Here is a 25,712-nt window from a genome sequence, read left to right on the forward strand (position 1 = left end):
AGGCACTACTGCATGCTTAGTCCCTCTCTGTTTTCCAATATTACATTCAACATATATGTTGTATCTTTCGGCTTTTCCCGGTTAGGGGTCGCCACAGCAGAACTCCGGTCTGCTAATTATTGGCAGTAGATTTTTATGTACCGAGTTGCCAGCCCTGATGCACAACCTTCAACGAAGGTACACCCATTCACGCATGTCTCCACACAGAAGACGCTTTAGCTGAGAATCGAACAGGGCAACATCTTACTGTGAGGCGACAACGTTACCGCAGCACCACCACCGCAGTTGAACATATATGTGCCTTGGTAAGTTCAAATTTTGTGCAAAGCTAAACTCATTTAATATATAGCCAAAAATTAAGTCTTTAAATGTACTAAACTTCCAGTTAATACCTGCATACTTAAAATTCCCAAGTGCTATTCCTGGCAAGTCATTCATGAAGCTCTCTAGTGTGTGCAGATAAAGACTGGTGTTTTATAATACTCATTTTATTACTCCTATATACAACAAGTAGCCTACAATTTCTCCCAGGGAGTTGCATTCCTTAGTATAACTTTCGGCATTTAATCTGTTGAATTGTTAATTAACAATGTTAATAACACTCCTTCACCTTTTCTTTCAGATCTTATTAAACTATATTTTACATAACCTAAAATCAATAATTTTTTCCAAAATTCTGTTATAACTATAACCTGAATCTTGTATTGTTATATACATAGTCCCAACTCCACTACTGCTTCTGACCTGCACATTTGCATATTTATTTATTGACATTTGTTGACCGTGAGAGTCCAACTGGACATAGGTCCATTTTCAGCGCAGGCCAGAGGAGAAAAGCTATAAACATATGATAACTTTATTAAAATTTGTCATTTCTTTGTTAACATCTTTTACTTTTTCCAGGAGTTCTAAAAATCAACAGACAACTCTTTAATCTTTTAATTAAAAAGGAAGTCAATTCATTATTGAATCACAGTAAATCTTGCACAAACATTTCATAATCTAATACTATTGCTTCCTAGATTGCAAAACTTAGAAAGCTTCAAGTAACCTTGCCTACATAGCCAAACATTAAAAATATTTGCATTTGTTACAGCATAATCTGAAAAGGTTGGGATCATCAGAATCTTACAAAAGGCCAAATTTACTTTCTTTTCTTCACAACATGACATTTTGTAACTGCTTCCTTCATATGCTTTAAAGGTGCAGAATTTAAACCACTTATACCTACCACTATTGTTAAATCTGATAGGCTTTTAAGGGATAAATGCAGGTTATCACCTATAATTATCCCTTAATAGCCTGTTATTGGAATTTCTAGCAACTTCGCTCCATTTAAACAAGTCACTGTAATTGTTTCTTTATTCAGTACAGAAAATGTATTTTTTTGTTTTAAATGATCTCCTAAAATTGTGAGGCATCCCTTTTTTCTAAGCCAATATTCTTTAATATGATTTCACTACTTGTGTTACTAATTCCTGAAAAAAATGGTTCTGACATACTTATTCCTTCTAAACTTGGCAACTTTTTCTACTTTTACCTATTAGTTTTTTTTATACCTTCATTATAATTAGAAGTTATGTACCTACCATAACGTTCCATGTTAGTTGTCTTCTCTCGCCTTCTTTCTTGCTGGATGGGTTCGGAGCCGATCCTAGGCTTCGACTCGGCACTTGTTAAGCTCGAGAGCTAATTTTACCAGCTCGAGGCAACCCTATATCCCATGATGCAAGGCGGAGATTACCCAGATCTCATTTGTAGCTAAAGAAATAGCAATATTTTCTTCCAACTTAAGAGGAGGAAGAAAATAAGGATACTAAATAACATCATAACCCTCTAGAAAGGATCAACGTAATCTAGTGACACTAGGAGTTGAACAGCTAGAAAAAGGTAATAACCTCTTAGTAGAAGATGTATAATCTTCCCGGTCTGACCAGGCTAGGGGGATGGAGGGCGGGACGCAAGAAAGAAGGCGAGAGAAGACAACTAACATGGAACGTTATGGTAGGTACATAACTTCTAAATGTTAAGTTGTCAATCTCGCCTGCATTCTTGAAATGGGACCGCGTCCCTAGCACCTCTATCCTGGGTGGCTCAATGGAACAGACTCTTGAGAACGGTGGAACCAAAATTTGCTCTGTCTCTGGAGACCAAATCTAATTTGTAATGTGAAACAAAGGTATGAGGAGAGGCCCATGTGGCTGCTGCACAAATAGTGTCTATTGGAAGTCTAGCTTGAAAAGCTGTAGATGTAGCTAGAGCTCTGGTAGAACGGGCTTTTGGGTTAGAAACCAACTCTTCGCCTCTGAGCTGATAAATGTAAGTGATCACAGAAGACAGCCACCTAGATAAAGTTAGCTTAGAAACTGGAAGGCCTTTCCTGTTCTCTGCATAGGATAGAAATAGTTGATCAGATTTCCTAAAACTTTTTGTCTTGTCCAGACAATATCTGAGCTGGCGGTGAACAACAAGATAATGTAACTTTTGTTCAGCTCTATCAGAATAATTCGGGAAAAGTACTGGAAGATCAATGGATTGATTTAGGTTAGTCTGTGATGCCACCTTTGGTAAGAAAGACGGATTAGTCCTTAGAGATACCCTGTCTTTGTGGAATATTAGATAGGGAGGGCGAACACAGAGACCATGAAGCTCAGATACTCTCCTGGCAGATGTAATGGCAACTAGAAAAAGTGTCTTCCAAGAAAGCAATTTCAAAGAACAGGCAGCTGCAGGTTTGAACGGGGGAAGAATCAAGGATGTTAAAATTAAATTTAGATCCCACTGTGGTGGGGGGGGTCTCTAATTGGAGGTTTCAATAAAAAGATACCTCGAAGGAATGCCTTGCAAAGTTTATGTGACATAATTTTGTGGTCCAAAAAGCCTATATGAAAATTTGAAATGGCTGCCAGTTGAACTTTCACTGTGGAAGAAGAGGATCCTGAATTAAAAATGTCAGCTAGGAAGTCCAATACCGAATGAATTGGAGCAGTATAGGGGTCTATGTTCCTAGCTTTTGCCCAGAAAGAGAAACGTCGCCATTTACTAGTGTAGATCTTTCTGGTAGAAGATTTTAGGGAAGCTACTATGATATCCCGTACAGGATTAGAAATCATAGGAAGCCTGGCTAAGGATGGAAGTGGAGCAACCAAGCAGTGAGGTTGAGAGAAGGTATGGATTGGTGCAGTTGACCCGACTGGTGGGTCAGAAGATCTGGAACCGGGTCCAGATGCCATGGCTGTACCAAGAGGTAAAGATGTAGGAATGGAAACCATATCTGTCGAGGCCAGTTAAGGGGCAATGAGAATCAACTTGGCTCTCAAGGCGGTTGCTTTCTGAATTAGCTGAGGTATCAGCGGAAAAGGAGGAAAGGCATAAAAAAGTCCCCAGGGCCAATCTTGAGTTAGAGCGTCTCTGGGGGGATGGCCTGGAAGGGGGAAGAGAGAGAAGAAGTCTGGGCATTTGCTGTTTTGAGGTGTAGCAAAAAGGTCGCAGCAAGGAAGGCCCCACTTCTGAAAAATCTCTTCCGTCACTGACTGTTTGAGAGACCACTCGTGAGGCATGAGAATAGCTCTGCTCAATCTGTCCGCTATGATGTTGGATTTCCCGGGGATGTGCATTGCTATCAGAAACCGGTGAGTGGAGATTGCCCATTGCCAAAGTCTGAGAGCCTCTCGACACAGTGGACAGGACTTGGTTCCGCCCTGTTTGTTTATATACCACACTACGGACATATTGTCCGTTTGGACTGCAATAGTTCCCAGGGGAAGAGAGTCATTGAGGGCTTGCAACGTTAAAAGCACTGCTCTCATCTCCAGAACATTTATTTGCAGATGTTACTCGAAAGGTTGCCAAGTGCCATGGACCATTCTGCCCTGATAATGCCCCCCCACCCGATCAGGGAGGCGTCCAAAGTAACCGTGGCAACTGGGGCAAGAGGAACAAATGGTCTGCCTTGATGGATTTGAGGGGACGATATCCACCAAGTCAGATGTCTTTTGCAAGTTGGAGTTACTATGATCTCGTGACGCATGGGAAGTTGTTGAAAAAACCATTGGGTGAATAGCATCCATTGTAGATGCCGCATGTAAAAGTGGGTGAGGGGAAGAAGTGTTATGGCGGCCGCCATAAGACCCAGTACTTTCAGAGCAAATCTGGCTTGAATTTTGTTGCTGAAGAGAATCACTTGGACATGACTTTGAATGTCCAAGATCCTTTGGTCTGTCAACCTTGCTGAAAGTTGTACGGTGTCCAATCTTGCGCCTATAAAAGTAATAGACTGACAAGGCAACAAGGCAGATTTTTTTCAAAATTTATAGAAATTCCTAGCCCTCTGCAAGTGTGAATGGTGTAATTTCTGGCTTGGAGAAGCTAATGCCTGGTGGTGGCAGTGAGGAGCCAGTCGTCTAGATATGGAAACACCTGGAATCCTTGACGTCTCAGGTGAGCCGTAACCACTGCCATGCATTTGGTGAACACTCTGGGGGCTGTAGTGAGTCCAAAGGGCAAGGCTCTGAATTGGAAGTGACTGGTCCCCAGCCGAAAGCGGAGAAATCTTCTGGAGCGTCTGTGAATTTTTATGCGATAGTACGCATCCTTAAGATCTATCGAGCACATCCAATTGTCCTTGCCCAGAAAGGGCAGAATGGACTGAAGCGTGACCATCTGGAATCTTGATTTCTTTACAAACTTGTTGAGTTTGCTCAGATCTAATATTGGTCTGTAGTCCCCTGTCTTTTTTGGAACTAAAAAGAACCTTGAGTAGATTCCGGATCCTATTTAGTCCGCTGGGACTGGCTGGCTGGCTCTTTTTACTAGCAGTTTTGATATTTCTAGTACTGCTAGTTCCCTTAGACCGGGTGGAACGTCTGGAAGGGTTCCCTTTTGTTGAATTGGGGTTTGAATAAAGGGAATTTTGTAACCCTCGGATATAATTGACTGTACTCATTTGTCTTGAGAAAGGGAAAGCCAGGCTATTGGGTACAGCGATAATTTTCCCCCGACTGCCTCTGAAGGCGGACAATCGGGCAACATCTCAGGGATGCTGGAAGGGTTTGTCAGAAAGAGGCTCTCTGCTACCCTGATTCTGCAGACCACCTCTGCCCCTAGGGCGCGTCTATTATTGTTACCCCCTCTGCTCTGGGGGTAAACTGACTTCGTGCGTCAGGCGTGACTCCTTGAAATTTGCAGAACCACATTTTCCCTCCCTTCTGTCCTTTGAGGTAAGGTCTAGAAGGGGTGGAGAAATGGACTCCTACGGCAGAAAGAGTCTTGCCATCTTGTTCACATCTAGTCAAAGTGTCTTTCACTTGAGGACCGAACAAGGTCGAGCCATCAAAGGGGGAGTTTGTGAAAGACGCCTTGAAGGGGTCTGCAAAATTACAAAGCCGCATCCAGGACTGACACCTTAAAGCCACTCCTGTGCCCGCGGCCCTATTCGCTCCATCGGCTGCATAAGAAATGAGCTGCATGGAGGAGTTAGCAATGGAGTTAAGGATTCCTAGCTGTGAGCTAATCTTATCCTGAGACCCAGCAGCTGACGGATCCTGTAAAACTTCTCCCAAGTCTTTAAGAACATCTCTTTGAAGGCGGGTGAAGTGGCATAAGTAGTTCAGCGATCATGGCAAAAGTCGCTGAAGAAAAAATCCGCTTAACATACCTGTCCATAGTCCTAGAATCCTTGTTAGGAGGATGGACAGGTACTGAAGGATCAGCTAATTCCTTCTTGGTGGCAGCAGCCACCACCATGGCATCAAATGGGAAACCCTTTGTTAAATATTGTCTATCTTGTGGGGCAGTAATAAATTTTGAAGGACTCTTAGGGATAGGTTCCACCGAATCTAGAGCCATCCACGCCTTCCGAGCCACTACCTCCATGAGAGGGTCGAAAGGCGGACACACCCAGGAGGTGGAGGGTCGAGATCCGAATGCCTCCAGGTATACTGACTCGTCCTCGGAGGGATTAAGGGAGGGCCAGTTCCCCCTCTGCTTAAGGATTTCAAGGATGTCTGAAAATGAGACATCCTCAGAGGAGGACCTTGGGGATCCCTCAGACTCATCCAAGTCAGTATCTGATGTAGTAGACTCAGGGGAGTCTAGATGTTTCCTCTTACATGTCCTCTTACACGGGGGTTCTCCTGACGGATCAGGAGAAGCCTCGGAAGAGGAAGATATTCCCAATGGGGAAACCTGAGGCATTGGATCTCTGGGTCCGGGAGCAAGAGAGTGGGAAGAGACGTCAGCAGGCACTGTAGTGGGAGGAGCTGATGGAACTGTCCGTTGACCAAGCCCAGGGGCTAGTACACTCCTCATCACCTCGAAGGCTCCCCCGTCAGAGAGACCAGAAAGTTCCCGCTCCGAAGAGATAGGAACCCCAGGCCTCACCAAGAGGGAAGGCTCCAAGGCAGATGTCAGGGCCGAGCTCACCAACGCCGAAGCTCTGAGAGGGAGAACGGGGTCGGACAAGGGTCCGATGCCACTCGCCCCCTCGGAGCTGACGAGAGAGACCAGACACCTGGATCCCTCCAATGAAGGTTTCAAGGAGAAAATCGGAGCCAAAGGACGACGGAGCCGAAAGTGGTGGTATCGGCTCCGAAGTCACAATGGTGCCAGTTCCGAGGAGCTCTGGCTCCGAGCTCTGTAAGAGAGTCGAAGGAGGAATGTTTGGTGGATGTGAGATAGCTACCATCTGTTGAGATGGGCTATGGAGTATTTGGGCCAATGCCTGAGACTTTAATAGTCTACTCACCACTCTCTCGAGGTCGTGATCAGTATTTGGGCCAATGCCTGAGACTTTAATAGTCTACTCACCACTCTCTCGAGGTCGTGATCAGATAGCCCGGATGACCGATTAGAACGGCTCCGATGGCTCCGCTCTGAGAGCAAGGGCGATCTCGGAGCCAAATGTACAGATTCCACTGAAGGGGGTCGAGATCTCTTTTTTGAGATCAATGGAGCCATTGGAGCCGAAGATACGTCGGCTCCAACTGGAGCCGACACTGAGTGTCTGGATTTGACAGTATCGGCGCCGGATGGAGCCGATACCGAGACTGGTATGGAAGGATCGGCTCTGGCCGGAGCCGATCTTGAACCTGGTAAGGATGAACCTGAAGCCGACGGCTTGGAAGTCTGAGCCGAAGGCTTAACAGGTTTCGAGGGCTTCCCCAGTACCGACTTAGTAGGGGAGCTCTCGGGCTTTAATAAGCCCCTTAATATCAGCTTATTTTTTCGCTCCTGCAGGACTCTTGGGCTGAAAGCATGACAGATAGCACAAGAGTCCTGCAGGTGCGAAGGTCCCAGGCAATAAACACAAGAAGTGTGACCGTCTGTCAGAGACATCTTCTGACAGCACGAGTCACACTTCTTGAAGCCTGAGACCTTAGCGTCCTTCGACATAACTGTGTCGATGAAACACCAGTAACACACTCACACACAAAAACACTCAGTCCAACAAATTAAAATAAACAGGGATAACACACAATCACACACAAACAATCCCAGACAGGAAAAAATTTAGGGAGGGGAAGGCCTAAGGCCTAACTAGGGACAAGGGAATAATTTACTCAAAAAGAAGGGAACACTGACGGGAATAGGGCTAAAGTAAGTCATTGATTAACGAAATACAAATATATATATATATATAAATTTAAAAGTGGGTAGACGAAAAGTCTCAAAAAATGTTCACTTACCTAAAGCTGGTAAAAGAAGGCACCTCGTTAGCGAAGCGGCAAACGAGATCTGGGTAATCTCCGCCTTGCATCATGGGATATAGGGTTGCCTCGAGCTGGTAAAATTAGCTCTCGAGCTTAGCAAGTGCCAAGTCGGAGCCGAAGATCGACTCTGAACCCATCCAGCAAAAATGAAGGCGAGATGGACAACTTAACATCCCCTTTTCTTCTAACTTTTATTTTTAATTGTGGAGTTCTTTCAGGTAATATCTTTTTTATCTCTGTTGTAAATTATATCCTGAGACATACAAGAGTTCCCCTTCAGCTGTCTTATCTGTCGCTATATTTAATAAATTACTATTGTAACAATATAACTTACCTCTAGAGATGTTATAGACAGGAAACTCTTCTTTACTTCTACCTTTAATATTTTGAACTTTTCCCCATTCATTGTTTACATTACAACTTCTGGAAAAATATATTTATAAACTGCACTGTCTGTTGACTTGAGTGCGTGTTCCTTTATTAAATTCTCACTTAAGACAGAGGCAAACATACATCAATATAAAAGAAAAAACATACTAACATGTTTTCAGTTGCATATAAAAAGAACACGTATAATGTAACAATCATTACATGAAATGCTCAATTCCCACCTTCCTTTAAACCTCACTCCTCCTTCAGAACAATATTGTGCATATAATGTTCCCAAAATTTACATTTCTATGTAATTTGCTCCTTTCTTTTTCTAATGATCTAATTTTGTTATTTTATTTCTGTTACAATATTCACTACTTCAAATACAGCTGGTTCAGGTTCTCATTTCTATTTTCTGGTAATTACCTTTTTGGTAGCCACCAGTATTATATCGGACAAGGGCTTATGTCTAGGTAATTCAGATCCTGTGTCCCAGCACAAAATAATCATTTTCCTTAGTTGCACTCATTTGCTGATCCAATATTTCTGCACAGTACTCTGCAAGGAAATTGTAAAATCTGCCAATATACTCCCAAAACATATTTCCCCAGTTACCTTTTTCTTCCCCATCACACCTCCAACATTTGACATCTACTGGAAAAATTCTTTGGAGTCTGCTTGCTTTATAAAAATACCTACACAAACACTTCCAAGGAAATATGCTAAACCTTCTAGACTTTGTTACATAGCCGAGAGCCATACATATGCCCTTCCATTGTTCCCTTGTAAACTGCTTAACCAAGCTTTCTTCCCAGTCTTATTTGGTTTCCTCTGATGGATTCTTATAGTTACTGTGCAATTTTGTTTATATGCCCTACTAATTTATCCCTTTTTAACAACAGCCTCTGCTCTACATTCAACTGAAAACTGTACCAGAGAAGGTATTTAACTTATGATTCCCCTATCCCTTTTTCTTTGCTTATACTCTATCAATCTCTGGGTAGAGAGGGCAGTCTCTAGCCTTCAGTCCAAATGTCTTCTTTGCCTCATCCCAGTCTATTACCTTTATCTCTACAGTTATTTACTCCCAATAACTTGGTTCCTTTGCCAGTTTTCTCCAGCAAATTCTAGCCCCCTCTTGCCTATTATCCATATCTTTACTTGTAGTCATCCCCTTTCTCGTGTTGGCTTAGCTCTTGGAATACTTTCTACTGCTTTATGAATACAATAGTCTCTACGGCTATTATTTTTCTTAAGGATCTGAATCCAGAATCCCACCCTGCCCTTATTTTTTGAATTCCTCCCCTGATTCATCATCATCCCTTTCCTCACTGAATAATAGCTTTCTACTTGTGGTATGTATAATTAGCCTTAATTGTCAAAAATATCCCTTCAAATAAGGTAAACCTAAACCTCCTTGTTCTGCTGGAAGGATAAAACTTACCCACTTAACCGTAGCCATCTTCCCTTCCCAGATAAATTCATTCAACTCTTACTGTCCACAACTTCTTTTCTGGTTGATAGAAATACTTGATAAATATACTTGATATATATGTGTGTGTGTGTGTGTGTGTGTGTGTGTGTGTGTGAGATGTATGTATATATATATATATATATATATATATATATATATATATATATATATATATATATATATAAAACTAAAGGGATTAAAAACATTTGCACTGCTTATCCATAAATGAGAGCTTCCAGTTTCTCAGTGTTTGTATTATTTCTGTTTGGTCTCTTCCCTTTATATCTTCAGCTACTATTATAGAAGCTTTTTGTAATTTATACTCCTAAATACTTCATATTATGTCTTAAAATGTTCCACGACACCAATATGTCCTTTTCTGGATTTATCAAGTACAAAATATCATCATGTGTAAATAAAGCCAACATTTCTCTATTACCATACCATACTCTTGCCTTTGATCCCTCATATAGCCTCCTAATTAATTATTATTGTTTCCAAGAAAGCAAATGCTTCCATTGACATACAAAATCTCAGCTTACGCTGTTAAATGCTTTCTCTGCATCAAGACCCACCAAAAGCAGTGGTATTTTCTTACATTATGCTTCCCTCTGGATCAACATTGCTCTGTTAACTTTGTCAAATGTTTGTATCCTCTCCATGAAACCACATGGTTTCATATCTATCAATTTTGGCAACATCTTTGCTATTCTTTTAGCTACTATAGACACACTTTATAACCATGGTTTAAAATTAAAATGGGTCTATATGAAGCTGGGATTGATGCGTCTTAACCTCTGTAGGTATTTTAGCCCCCACAGCTTTCTTCCAAGATATTGCCATTTCTTCCCTATTTAAAATACTGAGCAACAAAACCTTCCAAATTTTTATACATTCTTCCACCTAACTTCCAAGCTTCCATAGGCATACCATCTGCTCCTGGAGAGTTTCCTGCATATTGATTATATATCACCATTTTGTCTCATTTCCCCCTATCTAAGCTGCCAATTGTTGAGCCTCATCTATCTCTAAACTTGACATACTCAAGTCTCCCATAAATATTTCCACTTGTGCTCTTTCTTGATTTCCACATTTCTCTGCTTTATAGAAATTTTCATACAGTTTCCAAAATATCTCCAATACCTCTAAAGGATCGCTTTTTATATTTTTTGTTATAAATTCCCTAAGTTTGGCAACAATCCCTCTACTTTCTTTTGCCCAAGTTGTGTGCTAAAAGTTTTTATGCTCTGGAGTTTATATTATATATATATATCTATATATCTATCTGTAGATATATATATATATATATATCTATATATCTATCTGTAGATATATATATATATATCTATATATATATATATATAGATATATAGATATATAGATATATATAGATATATATATAAATGAATATTTGCGTAACAGAAATATTTCTAAACTCATGCATATTATCCCTGCTGGACTGTGTGTTACATTAATTCCTGTATTAACTACATCAGTTTTATTATCTGTGTCAGAGTAATGTTTTCACTCCTATCTTTATATTGCATCTTTCTTCTCTTGATTAACACTGGGGTTCTCAAGTTCTGAATTTAAAGGGATATACACTTTCTAGACTTAAATCTCTTGCTCTTTAGTTGATATCCTACAGTACTTATTTTGCCACCATCTTATACATCAACTTCCTGTCCTACAGATTATATTACTGTTATTTGAAAAGTACAGATGTTTTAAGTACATTTACCTTAAAATTACATGACCATATGATCACTGCCTGCAGTAGCGTAAGTTGTATGGGTTATACCTTGCCAAGGATATAATAGTTGGTCAGCTTCTAAAGCTTTAGGGCACCTTCCACGCACTCATATCATTAGGCAGTTCAAGACGATTTGACTAAAAGACAAGTTTGGGTACCAGGCCTTTCACAACATTCACTGCTGAGATGACAATAATTTAAGAACAAAAACAAAACAAATGTCCACACCCTGGCATTAGAAAGACTGCAAATAGACATGGTAGTCATCAGCACTGGACAATACTGAAGATCTGCCCGAAAGTAGGACTTTCATTTATCAAGACTCTTGCCTTCATCCAAGACTTTCAATGCCCCTTGTTAAGATCAGTATATAAGCATCTAATCCCTAAATTATTAAGCCTTCCTCAAAGCACAGGAAAGTCACTCATCCATTCCTAGATGAAATATGCTTTCATTCATTATAGTTCCGTATTAACATGATTCACACACAAAAACAATACTTAATGGCTCTTTGGCATGCACATTTTCAGATTTACTTGAGGGTTCCTGACTATAGTCGGAAGTGGAGGAGCCAAGCTGTTAACTTCAGTGAGTGAAGGGACTGGTGAAGCTGTCCCGACTGGTGGATCAAGAGATCTGGAACCTGGTCCAGGAACCATGGACCGTCCAGTGCGTATTTCCGAAGAAATGGCAGCCAGACTTGACGAGGCCAGTATGGGGCAACTAAAATCATCTTGCACTGCAAGTGAATCACTTTCTGGATCACCCTGGGGAGAAGGGGAACCGGTGGAAAGGCGTACAGTAAGCCGGTGGGCCAAGTTTGGACTAGGGCGTCCTTGGGAAACCCCGAACCGGGTAAGAGAAAAGAACTGTAGACATTTCGTGTTGAGGGGAGTTGCAAAGAGGTCGCAACAAGGAGTTCCCCATCTTCTGAAGATCTGAGATGCTACTCTGTCGTTCAGAGACCACTCGTGCGGGGAGAGAATGGTTCTGCTCAGTCTGTCGGCTATCACATTGGATCTCCCCGGAATGTGTGTTGCTACCAAGAAACGGTTGGTTGCAACAGCCCAATTCCATACTTTCATGGCCTCTCTGCAAAGAGGGTAGGACCTGGTCCCTCCCTGCTTGTTCAGGTACCAGACTACTGACACGTTGTCGGACTGAATGGCAATCATACCCTGGGGGAGGTAGCTGTGTAGTGCTTGAAGCGATAGAAGCACCGCCCTCATTTCCAGTATGTTGATGTGTAGGGAACTCTCGTCGGGGTGCCACTCGCCTTGGACTGACCTGCCCAGGTAATGTCCCCCCCACCCTGTCTGGGAGGTGTCCGTAGTCAAAGTGGCCACTGGAGGAGGAGGAATGAAGGGTCGCCCCTGATCCAGGTTGGAGGAGAGAAGCCACCAACGGAGGTCCTGTTTGCACGTCTCCGTGATTATAATGTGGTGACTGAGAGGAAGTTCCTGATATGACCACTGGACCGACAGGAGCCACTGGAGAATCCTCATGTGCAATCTTGCTAAGGGTACCAGGAGAACGGTAGCCAACATGGAACCCAACAGTTGTAGGACCATCCTTGCTGGGGCTCGGCGTTTGAGGAGCAACGCTCGGACTTGAGATTGTAATGTTTCTATTCTCTCTGTAGGAAGATAGACCCGCATTTGCTTTGAGTCTATCTCTACACCGATAAACCGTATATGCTGAGATGGCAGCAACACAGACTTTGCCCAATTGAAGGTGATTCCTAGGGAGGTGCCTAGAGATATAGTGGCTGCTAGGTTCTGTAATAGTAGATGCCTGGAGGTGGCAGTTAGGAGCCAGTCGTCTAGATACAGAAACACCTGGAATCCTAGACTCCTCAGGTGAGCAGTCACCACTGCCAAACATTTGGTGAACACCCTGGGGGCTGTGGTGAGACCAAAGGGAAGTGCGCAGAACTGGAAATGACCGTCTCCCAGGCTGAAGCGCAGATGTCTCCTGGACGCCTGATCTACCAGAATGTGATAATAGGCGTCCTTGAGATCTATGGAGCACATCCAAACACCTTTCTCCAGTAGCGGGAGAATGGATTGTAAGGTGACCATCCGGAACTTAAACTTCTTGACTGATCGATTTAGGTTGCTGAGATCCAAAATTGGCCTCAAGTCCCCGGTCTTTTTTGGCACCAAAAAGAATTTTGAGTAAGTCCCTAATCCGGTCTGGTCTACGGGGACCGGTTGGATGACTCCTTTTTGAAGCAGCTTTGAAATTTCGATGGCTGCAATATCCCGTTGACTGGGTGGCGGGTCCGGGATTTTCCTGGATGGCGGGGGGGGGGTGCGAAAAGGGGATGACGTAACCTCCGGCGATGATTCGGAGCACCCATCGGTCCTGAGTGATCCTCTCCCAGGCCTTTAGGTGCCTCGAAAAACGACCCCCGACTGGCTCCGGAGCTGCGCAGTTGGACAATCCTTCAGGGATGCTGAAAGGTTGAAGAGCCACGAAAGGACTCGCGGTCTCCAGTGTTGCGGGGGCCTCTGCCGCCTCTGGGACGGTGTCTTCCTGAAAAATTTCCCCCTCCTCTGCCTCTAGAAGGGGGATCATCCTGCTGTGAGAGGTAATTCTTCTGAGATTTACGGAACCACATTTTCCCTCCTCTTTTAGCCTTGGGATAAGGCCGAAAGGGAGAGGAAAACTGTGCCCCTACGGCAGTCAAAGTCTTACCCTCTTGTTCACAGCGGGTCAAGGTGTCCTTTACCTTGGGTCCAAACAAAGAGGACCCATCAAAGGGAGCGTCGGCAAAGGAAGACTTGAAGGCCTCTGCAAAATGACACAGGCGGAGCCAGGCTTGTCTCCGCAGAGCAACACCCGTACCCGCCGCTCTACTCGCCCCCTCGGCTGCATACGAAATGAGCCTCATGGACAAGTTCGATATCGACGATAGAGTAGCCAACTGAGAGCTAACCGTCTGGGCCAACTGCTCAGGTAGGTTACCAGAGAGGGTATCTGAAAGTTCCTTGATCAGTGCGTCAGATAGTTCAGAGACCTTAAAGTAAAGGCCGCTGAAGTAAGGATGTGCTTTCCATACCGGTCCATGCACCTAGACTCCTTATTAGGAGGATGGACGGACGTCGAAGCCTCTGCTACATCTTGCTGGGTAGCAGATGCCACCACCAGAGCATCTACAGCCACACCCTTGGTGAGAAATTCCTTTTCCGGGGGCGCTGACAAAAATTTGTTAGGGCGAGCAGGCACCAGTTCCACAGAATCTGGATGTTCCCACGCCCTTAGAGAGATCAAATCTAGGAGCTCATCGAAGGGCGGAGACACCCAGGAGGCGGAGGGCTGAGCCCCGAAGGCCTTGAGGAACACCGACTCGTCAGATGAAGGGGGTTTGGTCTGCCAGCCACCTCGTTGTTTGAGGACTTCCAGGATGTCCGCAAAGGAGACATCATCCGAGGACGTCTTGGGGGACCCTTCCGCATCATCAAGATCGGTGTCTGAGGTGAGAGACTCATCAGGGGAGTCAACGTGCTTCCTCTTGCACTGTTTCTTTCTTGGGGGTTCCTCTGAAGACTCTTCAGAGGGACCTCCAGGAAGAGGGGGACCCCCAATGGGGGTGACTTCAGGCCCCAGGGCTCCATTGTCTTGAGACAGGGGGACTACAAAGGAACCAGTCTCCATGCCTAGGGAAGCTGCCGGGGAGATGGTGGAGGTAGCCACAGAAGATTTGGCCAAAGCACTCCTCATGGCTCTAAAGGCCGGACCCCCAGAATACTGGGAAGGTCCGACCCCCAAAGCCATAACAGCAGATGGCACTCCCGCAGCCGACGCACCAAGAGAGAGGCTCGGAACCGAAAACATCGGTCCCGAAGAGTCACCCCCCTGGGGCCGATCGAAGAGGTCCGTGTACCGAACTCAGACCCGAAGGCCAGAGTAGGAGTAAGGGTCGGAGCCAACCCGGACACCTCCATCGGCTCCACCAGCACCAACTCCAACGGCGCCGAGGCTGTTGGTGGAGGAACCAAGGCTAAAGGGTGGACCATCGGCTCCGAAGCCGACTGGGCTGGAGCCGAAACTAACTTTTGGAAGACTGGAGACTGAAACAGCCTTTGGAGCACCCTGTCAATGTCCGAATCCGACATCTTGGAAGACCGGGAGGAGAGCAAACGGGTCCGAGTAGACTTCTCCACTGGCTCCGAAGGACTGGGGGACGGGCTCCGAATTGTCTCGATCAAAATCAGTGCCGAAGGAGACTCCATTGTAATTTCCCTCGGTGCCGAAGAGGTCTTCGGTGCCGAAGTGGAAGAGTCCGAGCGGGCAACTCTCATCGGCTCCGAAATCAGCAGAGCCGATGAAGGTGACCCGCCTCTCGAAGCTCCAGCCATCGGCTCCGAAGCCAGAGGAGTCTAGGCTGGAGGCATCGAGGCAGACCGTTCCCGCCCTCGGCTCTGAAGTCCGTGGAGCCGATGGAGAAGCCTGCCGAGATTTCTTGGTGGTCGGTTCCGACGGACTGGTCGGAGCCAACGATTTCTTTTTCTTTGAGGGAGAAGAAGAGGAAGATAAGGCCTCTTCAAAAGTAGGTTTGATAAGTCCTTTTAGTATCAATTTGTTTTTCCTCTCTTGGAGGACTCGAGAGGAAAAAGCGTGACACACGCTACAAGACTCCTGAAGATGTTTGGGGCCTAAACAGTACACGCATAGGGAGTGATCGTCCGTTATGGACATCTTGTAGCTGCATCTTGTACATTTTTTAAACCCTGAGGGTCTGTGCTCTTTAGACATAATTGCCAACAGTTAGAAAACACAGGAAAAAAATGTATCTAACCCAGAACAATTTCAAAAAATTTCACTTTACAGTTAAACAAGAGAAAGTCAACAAATAAATCACACAACAGGAGGGCCAAGAACCCTCTAACTAAAAACGGGTACTTGACCACCTCACGAAACTCACACAAAAAGGCTCACTCACGCGCGAGGGGAAGGCCCCTCTAACTTAAACGGAAACCTTACCCTGAAAGACAAATTTACCACAAAAATAAATCAGAAAAACTCAATCATACACAGCGATAGCCGTTAAAACAGCTTTTGGTTAAATTTAAGAAAATTCCTGACAGAAAATTCTTAGAAAGAAAGCACTTAGCTCAGCCAAGCTCAAGACCACGTCTTTGCTTGTAAGCAGCAAACGAGATCTGGGGAATTGGTGGTGGTGCATCCTGGGATATGGAATAGCTCAGCCAATTAGAGACTTCGCTCTATAGTATAGCGTGCCGAGTCAGAGCCGAGGATCGGCTCCGAACCCATCAGTACAGAATGTAGGCGAGATAGGATCACATAACATCATTTTTTTACCTTGTAAGAGACCAGTTTCAAACAGATGGACTACTAGTTTGTTAGTCACCGAATACAGTGGTGTTTAAATGCTATAACAATGTATCATTGCAGTCCTAGTTTTTCATTTCTGGTCATTATCACTCATCATTCCAACTGTTGCTTTCCAAAAGGCTGTCAAGTTGAAAAAGGTGCACAAAGTAGTCAGACCTTTTCATCCTCTTTGTAAGACTCTATCCTAAACAAATTATACTTTTGGCACTGTTACATTGTTACATCAAATGTAGATGTCCTAGAAACAGCATCCAATGCTTCCTATCCACATTTTAGTATATACACATCATATATTATCTATAATTAGCATTTACATTTTAAATCTAGTTTCCCCTTCTGTCAAAAAATGTTTCCTTGAGATTAATCCGAGACAGAACTCTGGAAAAAAAAAAAACATTTAAAAAAAATCATTCCTGATCCATATGAAAAATCCCACTGTAGTTAAATGCTCACTTCTCATAACAGTTTCAAGTTCCTTACCTCCAAAGAGGAAAATGTCAAGGGTGTAGTTTCTTTGTTGTTCACTGAAAAGGAACAGCTGCAAAGACCGCCTTAAAGTTCTACAAAGAAGACCGGGTTCTGAGACAAGATAAGCCAGTCTACTCTTACATGCTAGGTCTTGAGCATAACACATGACAGTATGGGCCAGTACATCTTAAGGGGTAAGACCACCTCAACCTTCATTTCTCTCCACTAGTGACATTGTTATTATTCATCCATCATACGCCTACAGGATTTGATGTAATATTTCTTTTTATATTTTCATCATTTTATACTATGGAACTTTCCTTCCTGGGCCTCTGCTGAAAGTGGTCTTTTGTAGTGTCACACATTCCAAAGGGAAATATGTATATACACAGATACAAAACATACATACAGAAACTGCGTAACTGGCAAACAATCTTTTAGATACACAGTACAACACTGTTTTCTGATACTCAGGTTTACACGATTTCTCAGTGATTAATCACTTTCATCTTGCCATAACAAGACTATCCTCATCTGTAATGCGTCTTTTAAGGTCTGCTATATGATCCAATACCTAGGCTAAACCCTAAGGTTTACTGATTAGCAAACCTCTAGCAATTCAATGTCAGTACATTCACAAAAATAACCAAACAGGTTCAAATATATGTGAGAGATGCAACTATTTAGCCAAACTGGAGGCTGAGCTCTCTCATCTCAAAACTGGTGTAACCAGTCAGGAGGAGAAGGCAACCTCACACAACACAATTCCAGTATGACATAGTCCCACCACATCAGCAAACCAAACACATAAATACACAAAAACATACTCGGAGGCTCTAAATAAAAATCTACCTAAGCAACAGAGACCTCCAAAGCAGACATCCAAGCAAACGCTACCTCAAAACAAAACACACACAACACATAACCCACAAAGTCAGTGTGCCAAGCAGCCACAGCCCTTAAGGCTGAATAACGCACCTGATACTCTTGTTATAGGTGACTCTATTGTCAGACACACTGACGTCCCGCTCACCAGGCTGAATAAAGAGAAGGTCACGGTGAGCTGCCTGTCGGGTGCTAGGATCCGACACATAACGCAAGCACTCAGGTCACTCCAAAGCAAATACAAATATGACTCAGTCTTTGTACATGCTGGTGTGAATGACCTGAGATGTACCTCCCTGGACTACATGAAGAGAGACATAGAGGAGCTCTCTGATCATGTAGCCCAGGCTGGTATGACCCTGACCTTCAGCAGCATCTTACCCTCACCTAGAATGATGCCACAGTACAAAGAAAAAATGATCGATTTTAACAATTGGCTAAAATTTTGGTGTCATTCAAAGGGGATCCAGTGTCTGTCAGCCTGGGATGACATGCTCGACAAGCCACGTTGCTTCGCTAGGGACGGCTTGCACCTGTCACCACTGGGCTTTCGGATATTGGCAAAGGCTCTTGCCACCCCCATAGTGCCTTTTTTAGGCAAGGCTCAAAAAAGTCAAACCCACCCCTATAGACAGCACAAGGAACAAGAAACTAAGGGTAATGCTGCTAAATGCCAGAAGTCTTAACCTCAAGATGCATGCACTCGAAGCTCTCCAAAGTATGGAGAACATTGATATCTGTGCAGTGACAGAAACCTGGTTCAAGGCTCCAGAGAGCACCCCAGCACTACCAGGCTATACCTCGTATCATGCTTTTCGGCCCCAAAACCCGGACCGAACAACAAAAGGAGGGGGAGTTTCCATATTTATCAAGGATATCCACACCTCCAGGTTAGTGGCATTGCACGAAGTATCAAAGACCATCCATGTGCAACTAACAGTGGGCAAGACTGCTTTTCAGTTTATAGCATCCTACAGACCACCTTCTCAAAGTCAGGAATCCCATTCAGCTTTACTGAAAACATTGGAGAACATGAAGATCTCTCCGAACACCATTATATTGGGCGACTTCAACTACCCAAACATTGACTGGGAGCACTACTCAAGCCCCAGCACCTTAGCCCAAAGATCCCTGGAAATTATAAACTCAAATGCTATGGAACAACTAGTCATCACTCCCACAAGAGGGGACAACATACTAGACCTGATCATTACCAACATGGGGACCCTATGCTCCACACCAGAAGTATATCCCTCACTGGTAAGATCAGACCATAAATTAATTTCACTGGATGTCCACATCCCGACCCCACCCCCAGCCCAGAAAACCACGGTGAAAAACTTCTCAAAAGCGAACTTCTCACTTCTCAAAACCGAAGTGGAATCCTTCAAGGCCCCAGGGCCAGTGGAAACTACAGCCCAAACTGCAGAATCCTATATAAATGCATTCTACAGACATCTCCAGAAATGCATGGATCATGCTATCCCAAACAAAACCAAGACCCAATCATCCAAAGGCAGGCGTCCAGTCTGGTGAACCCCTGCCATAAATAAACTGTACAACAGAAGGAGGAAGCTACTACTTGATAGAGCAAAATCCCTAATAGGGAAGGCATCTCTGATCAGTACTAGCAAAAAATTACGATCCCTCAAAATCCTCCAAGGCCAGCTTCGAGAGAAAAATTGCACAGGACACCAAAGACAATCATAAGGCTTTTTTCAGTTATGTTAGAAACCTGGGATGCAACTCCCAGACTTGTTCTGAGTTGATTCTAAATGACAAAAAATACACTGAACCCACAGACATCGCCAATATCCTGGCAGACAGGTTCAGTGCAAACTTCTCCACCCCCCCCCAAAAGAGCAAGTATCTATCCCGGCAGAGGGCTGCTTCCCAAACATCTCAGATGCTCAGGTGAAGGCTGCCCTCTCCAAAGCAAAAAACACTGCTTCCATGGGACCAGATGGCGTCCCAAGCTGTGTCCTACATGAACTACAAGAGGAACTAATCCCTCAAATAAAACAGCTATACAATCTCAGCCTCACTACAGGATATGTGCCCACAGAATGGCTTACAGCAACAGTGGTCCCACTCCACAAAGGTGCAGCCTCTACAGACCCTGGAAACTATTGCCCCATAAGCCTTACTAGCTTAGTCTGCAAGGCTATGGAGAGAATCATCATGGAGCTCATAAACAAAGACATTGGGGACCTACACACACTAGATCCTACCCAGTTCGGCTTTGTCAAGGGCAGATCCTGCCTTTTGAATCTGGTTGACTTCTTTGAAACAGTCGCCAAAGCCATAGATGAAGGGAAGGTAGTCCACACAGCCTATCTGGACCTTGCAAAGGCATTTGACACAATACCCCACTCGGGCATCATAGATAAGCTATCCAGCTTAAATATAAACCCCTATGTCACAAGATGGGTCGCAAACTGGCTCAAAGACAGAACCCACAGAGTGAGAGTTGCTGGAGCCATGTCAGACTCAAAACCAGTCACAAGTGGCGTCCCACAGGGTTCTGTCCTGGGACCACTCTTGTTCGGTATATACTTTTCCGAGGTACAGGCAAACGTGGGAGGACTATGGCTCACCAAGTTCGCAGACGACTGCAAACTGGGCGCCATAATCAACTCTCCAGCTGACACAAACATCCTTCAAAAAGGTCTCACAGAGACAGATAACTGGTGCCAGCGCCATGGTTTAAAGCTAAATGCCAAAAAATGTATAGTCATACCCTTTGGCAAAAACAATGTGCCCACAAATTACAACATAGGCGGATACCCATTAAGTACAGAGAAAGTTACTAGGGACCTGGGGACCCAAGTTGATAGCAATCTCTCCTTTGAAAACCACATTGCCAAAGTGGTTAGAAAGACCTTCTACATAGCCCACCTCATCACGAAGGGTTTCACATCTAGATCAAGAGAGTTAATCGTGCCCCTTTATTCATCCCTCATCAGGCCCATCATAGAATACAATGCCCCTTTTGGGATGTACCTTACCCGACACCTGCAGCAATTAGAAAGACCTCAAAAGTATCTCACCAAGAGGATCAAGGGTCTCAAACAGATGCCATATGCTGCTCGGTTAAAAAAACCTCCAGCTCTACTCAGTTGCATACCGCCTACTGAGGCGATCTATGCCTGACATACAAAGCTATGTCAAATCCAGAATTAATGGACATGCTCTACCTCAGTAAATCTAAATCCCTTAGAGCCACACGCTCGAGGGACTTGAACCTCAGCACAGAAATAAATAGAACTTGCTGGAGGGACAGGTTCATAACCCAGAGGCTCCCTTCGCTCTGGAATAGAATTCCAGTTCATGTGAGGCAGAGCACCTCACTGAATCTCTTCAAGAAGAATCTCGATAAGTGGATGGGGGATCGTAGGTTTGTCCCAGGGATTACTCCCGTGTCACTATTTGACAGAGGCACAGTAAACTAAACCTTAAAAAGGGCACAAATCAAGGGGTGGCGTAAGCCATACAGAATCGGGCTAGGCTTATAACTGCCCCAGGGCAGATAGCCTAGTATGAACCTAAAAAAAAAAAAAAAATCAGAGAGGTCCATTCCAAATGCATTGTAAAGAGCTGCCATATCAGACACAGCATTTAAAAATATTAGGTCTCACTTGCATAAAAGCAATAACCCTACAAGTAGAGGTATGTACTGCAACTCCTTTCCAAACTATTCTTGGAGACCACTTTTTTTTTTTTTTTTTTTTTTACTAAAATGGGAGAGGCTGTACCCCAACACTGCAACTCCTGCCACTGTTCCAGATAATCCAGAATGTGGATACACACGTCTGCATTCGGTCCCAGTTCTTCTCAGTCAGTAAACCAAACTGCTCAGGATTTATCAGTACCATCCATTATTTTGTTCTTTTTAGTCCTACCTCCACCGATAAAAGGGTCTAGTCCCACTCATTCCCAATAAGGGATGACAGCTGAGTCATTAGGATACAAGGCATATGCATCTCAATTGCACCTCATTCCAAGGGATGCTCCTCATCTGAGGGTCTTAAAATGCTCATGTTCCACACTGAAATCATCTACCATCCATTCAGTGTTAGGAACTTTTTTTTTTTTTTTTTTTTTAACTGATATCCATATTAAAGAGAACTGAATCATATTAATTCATCAAAATAACTTTTTTTATAAGTAAAATAGCACATTTTAACCATTCTTTGAGACTCCTAGGTGAAGCTGTTAGTAAGCGTTCCACATTTTACCCATTTGTTCCACATTATAAGTCAAAATGTTCCTCATTTTAGAAATGGAAGTTTGAGAGCTATGACAAAACTTTTATAATGCAACTGACTTAAGTGCGGCTACAGATTCTTAACTGTGCAGAGCTCCAAATGGAAATGCAGAAAGGGCATGCATATTATAACATTCCCAACTCCAAAGATTATGGTATGCAATGCTCCCATTGTAAGAAGTTGCAACTTGCCTTTTCATCCTCGACTAAAGGGTGCTGTCACAGTAACTAGACTATCTCCTTTAAAAAAGTGTGCGTAACCTTGCTTAAGGATTTATTTTTCTTTGCCAGCCCTCCATTACCTGGACCACTAATGGAACTCTGGCAATTGTTTGGGTATGTGGACATCCCACCCCTTTTGTCAGTAAGGCCATTGTCTCAACAAAAGCTGAGTGACAAAACCAGTGAAAGCAATACGGCTACATTCCTATCCATATCTGCATACTGCTTTCATGTTAGGAAGGAACGAGCCATTACCTACTATAACACATTTTCAGTGCTTGTATAACTTGGCATTATCCAGCCCTAAAAGCATAAAATTACTTCCATCACGCTGAAAACCTTTCCCTACATACAAAAGAACTACAAAGTGGTAGTGCTGCTGGTGGTGCAGGACTGAGAGACAGACCGAGATTGATAGACAGACAAACTGACCCTTGCAAGCTCTGACCTGTAACAGTCACTTAAAGGTAAGAATTCTGTGAAACTGTAAGGTACAGGTAAGGTATAGGCATTCCGTAATAATAATCTACAAAAGCCTATGGTCCTGAAATTATGGGTTTCACAGGTGTGCTTTCTCAGTCATTGGCACAGAAGGTAGAATCTTGTTTAGGGCAAAAGTTAACTTTATTCTGTGAGAATCTGATACAACTAGGTTCACTTCTGAATGTTGCTGAGCTGTGCTACAGTACAGTCAGTTTCACTGCTGCATTGCCAAGTCCAGTTTCACTTATTTTTTTTCTGAAAGTTTCATAACATTGTAAATCAGAACTTTTTTTGCTTACCTTTGAAAGTTTCATAACATTGTAAATCAGAACTGTTTTTGCTTACCTTTTTCAGCATAAGGAATAGCTATACATTTTCCATCTTCTCCTCTGAATCTCCATCCATGGAATGGGCACTCGAGGCAGTTATTCACAACTCTGCCCCCAACAGCAAGGTTGGCTCCAAGATGAGGACAGTAAGCATCCAGGACATAGCTCTGCCCATCCTGACCACGATAAACTGCTAACTGCTCTCCTGCAAATGGAAATAAAAATGAATCATCAAGGTTGTTTACATATTCACACCCAAGTCACATATCAGATTAATAATTTCAGCACCATATCCTTCTCAAAGGAGGATGCCAGTATTAGCAGTTGGCTACCTGTACAAAATAGAAGTACAACAACAACTAAACACCTTGGCTTACTAGAAAGGATCGGTCACCTAACACAAGGCACTAACTCCTCACCTTTCAGATGGTCCAAACCAATGACAACAGAGTGAGCAAAACAGTTTAACGTCAAATGTAAATAACTGGTAAACCCTCATAACCTGAGCAGGCAACACCCAACGCCATTTCTACTTAACTGGATTTTCAAAACAAGTGATTCCTACAAACGTACAGGATCAGTGATGATATACAGATTTCATGTTCACTAAACATGGGCATACCAAGACAGAACTGTTTCAGAAAATTATTGGTACCAAGTAAAGAAATCTACAAGCTACAAGGACAAGGACATGGGATGGTGCTGAATTCAAGTGTCAAGTCTGCACTTGAGGCGATGAATGATCGATTCCAGGAATATTTTAAAGCTGCACTACATTTGGCACCGTTATATCACTATAGTAATGCAGAATATGATGGGTCTCAGGTTGTTACTTCATTTGAGGCAACAACTGTACACAGTGTCTCAAGAAGCGTGTACATGCCAAATTATCTATACTGCATTATGGCAAAAATTCACACTACAAAAAAATGACATTACTGCCAAGTCATTTTTCTGCTTCCTTGTTATTTAACATAAAAAAAATAAAAATTACTATGTACATACTGTATACCATAGAAACATTTTTTTTTTTGCCATTAAGAGTCACTGAGGACTCTTGCAGTAACAGATTTTTATAAACTATGGACAAATCTGTAAAAAAAAAAAAAAAAAAAAAAGGAAGGAAGGAAAAAAATTACCCATAAAATAAAGATACCACTCTTATTGAAGTAGTTGCCGTTGCCTGCATTTAACTTGGTAGCATGTGATATGGTCTAGCAAGTTATAAGCAATTACATTTCCAAGCTGCAGTTGTCGTATCAGAGTAACTTTCAGCATTGGTCAGTCAAAACATGTCCCCAGAAAGGGGTACCTAGGAGGAGAATTAACAGTGATACCCAGTAGCACCACTCACTAGATACCAGAGTTACTGAAGAATTTTATTTTGTACTCATGTGCTGTTATTTCTGCCCCCCCCAACTTACCTGGCAGTTGTCAAGTTAGCCCCCACCTCCAGCACTTAACTGTTTATAGGTTCATAGGTAGGTACTAGGCTATCTGCCCGAAGGCATTTATAAACCTAGCTGGAATGTGTTGGCTTTCGCCGCCCCTTTAGATTAGTTTTCCGTTAGTTTACATCACTTTCCCTCTAAAACCATTAAACGTACATGTTTAAATATATGTAACTTTTATTGGAGGCATTTAAGCAGTTGGAGGCATTTCGACAGTTGCGGACATGGAAAAACTATGGCTTTTTTAGGCCATACCAAGTAATGGCTACTGAGTACAAAGAGTATGCCTAGATACACCCTTGCTAGATACCAATAAACTTCCACTTGCACAAAGCCTTTCCCCACTCTATAGCTTACCCAAACGTGGAAACAGCTATTATGTTCACATCCAAAATAGGATGAAGGCATTACAAGAGTAAAATACTTCAGTACTTGCTCATATACTCTCTCTGAAGTCAGTTTAAGATTAATTTTCTTTTCTAGGTGACAGGTGAATAACGTGCACAATGGCAAATTAGAGGGTGCCCAGTACGTTAGCTTTGCATGTAATGTTTGAGGAAGTGCCAGTAATCCATAGTCTATCTGTGCAGAAGGGCCCCTTCTATTTTCTCCTCTTTTTAAAATTAATAGGAAGACAAGAAGTATCTGCTGTGAAGCTTTCTCTGAGATGTGTTACATTTCTTGTTTAAAGCAGAAATTTCAGCAAAACTAAGTATCAAGTCATTCCTGAAAGATGATGGCATTTCCACTTTTCCATATCATAGCCATTGACAGCCTGCTTTATATAGTTTAGACTAAGAGATCCTCTGTTGAAGTATGAATTCAATGCAGCTTTAACTGTGAAGGTGCAAACAACATGGCACTTTTCTTTTAAGGTATCAGCAATGAAAAGATGAATAGACAACTCAAGAAACTTAAGATAAAAAAGGAAGAAATGC

The 25,712-nt window shown here is 43.2% G+C and overlaps 1 protein-coding gene across 1 annotated transcript in view; it reads right to left on the bottom strand.

The window, feature by feature from the left end:
* Nucleotides 1-25,712, bottom strand: part of LOC122790793 (cholesterol 7-desaturase nvd-like) — a 255,316-nt gene that overhangs the window by 154,690 nt on the left and 74,914 nt on the right. The window contains exon 2 of the mRNA XM_044058415.1: nt 23,340-23,528. Within this exon, the coding sequence (XP_043914350.1) occupies nt 23,340-23,528 (189 nt within the window). The remainder of the gene's footprint in view (nt 1-23,339; nt 23,529-25,712) is intronic.

The sequence above is a fragment of the Protopterus annectens genome, chromosome 16.part0 (assembly GCF_019279795.1).
Source record: "Protopterus annectens isolate FY-2018-M chromosome 16.part0, PAN1.0, whole genome shotgun sequence".
NCBI lineage: Eukaryota > Metazoa > Chordata > Ceratodontiformes > Protopteridae > Protopterus > Protopterus annectens.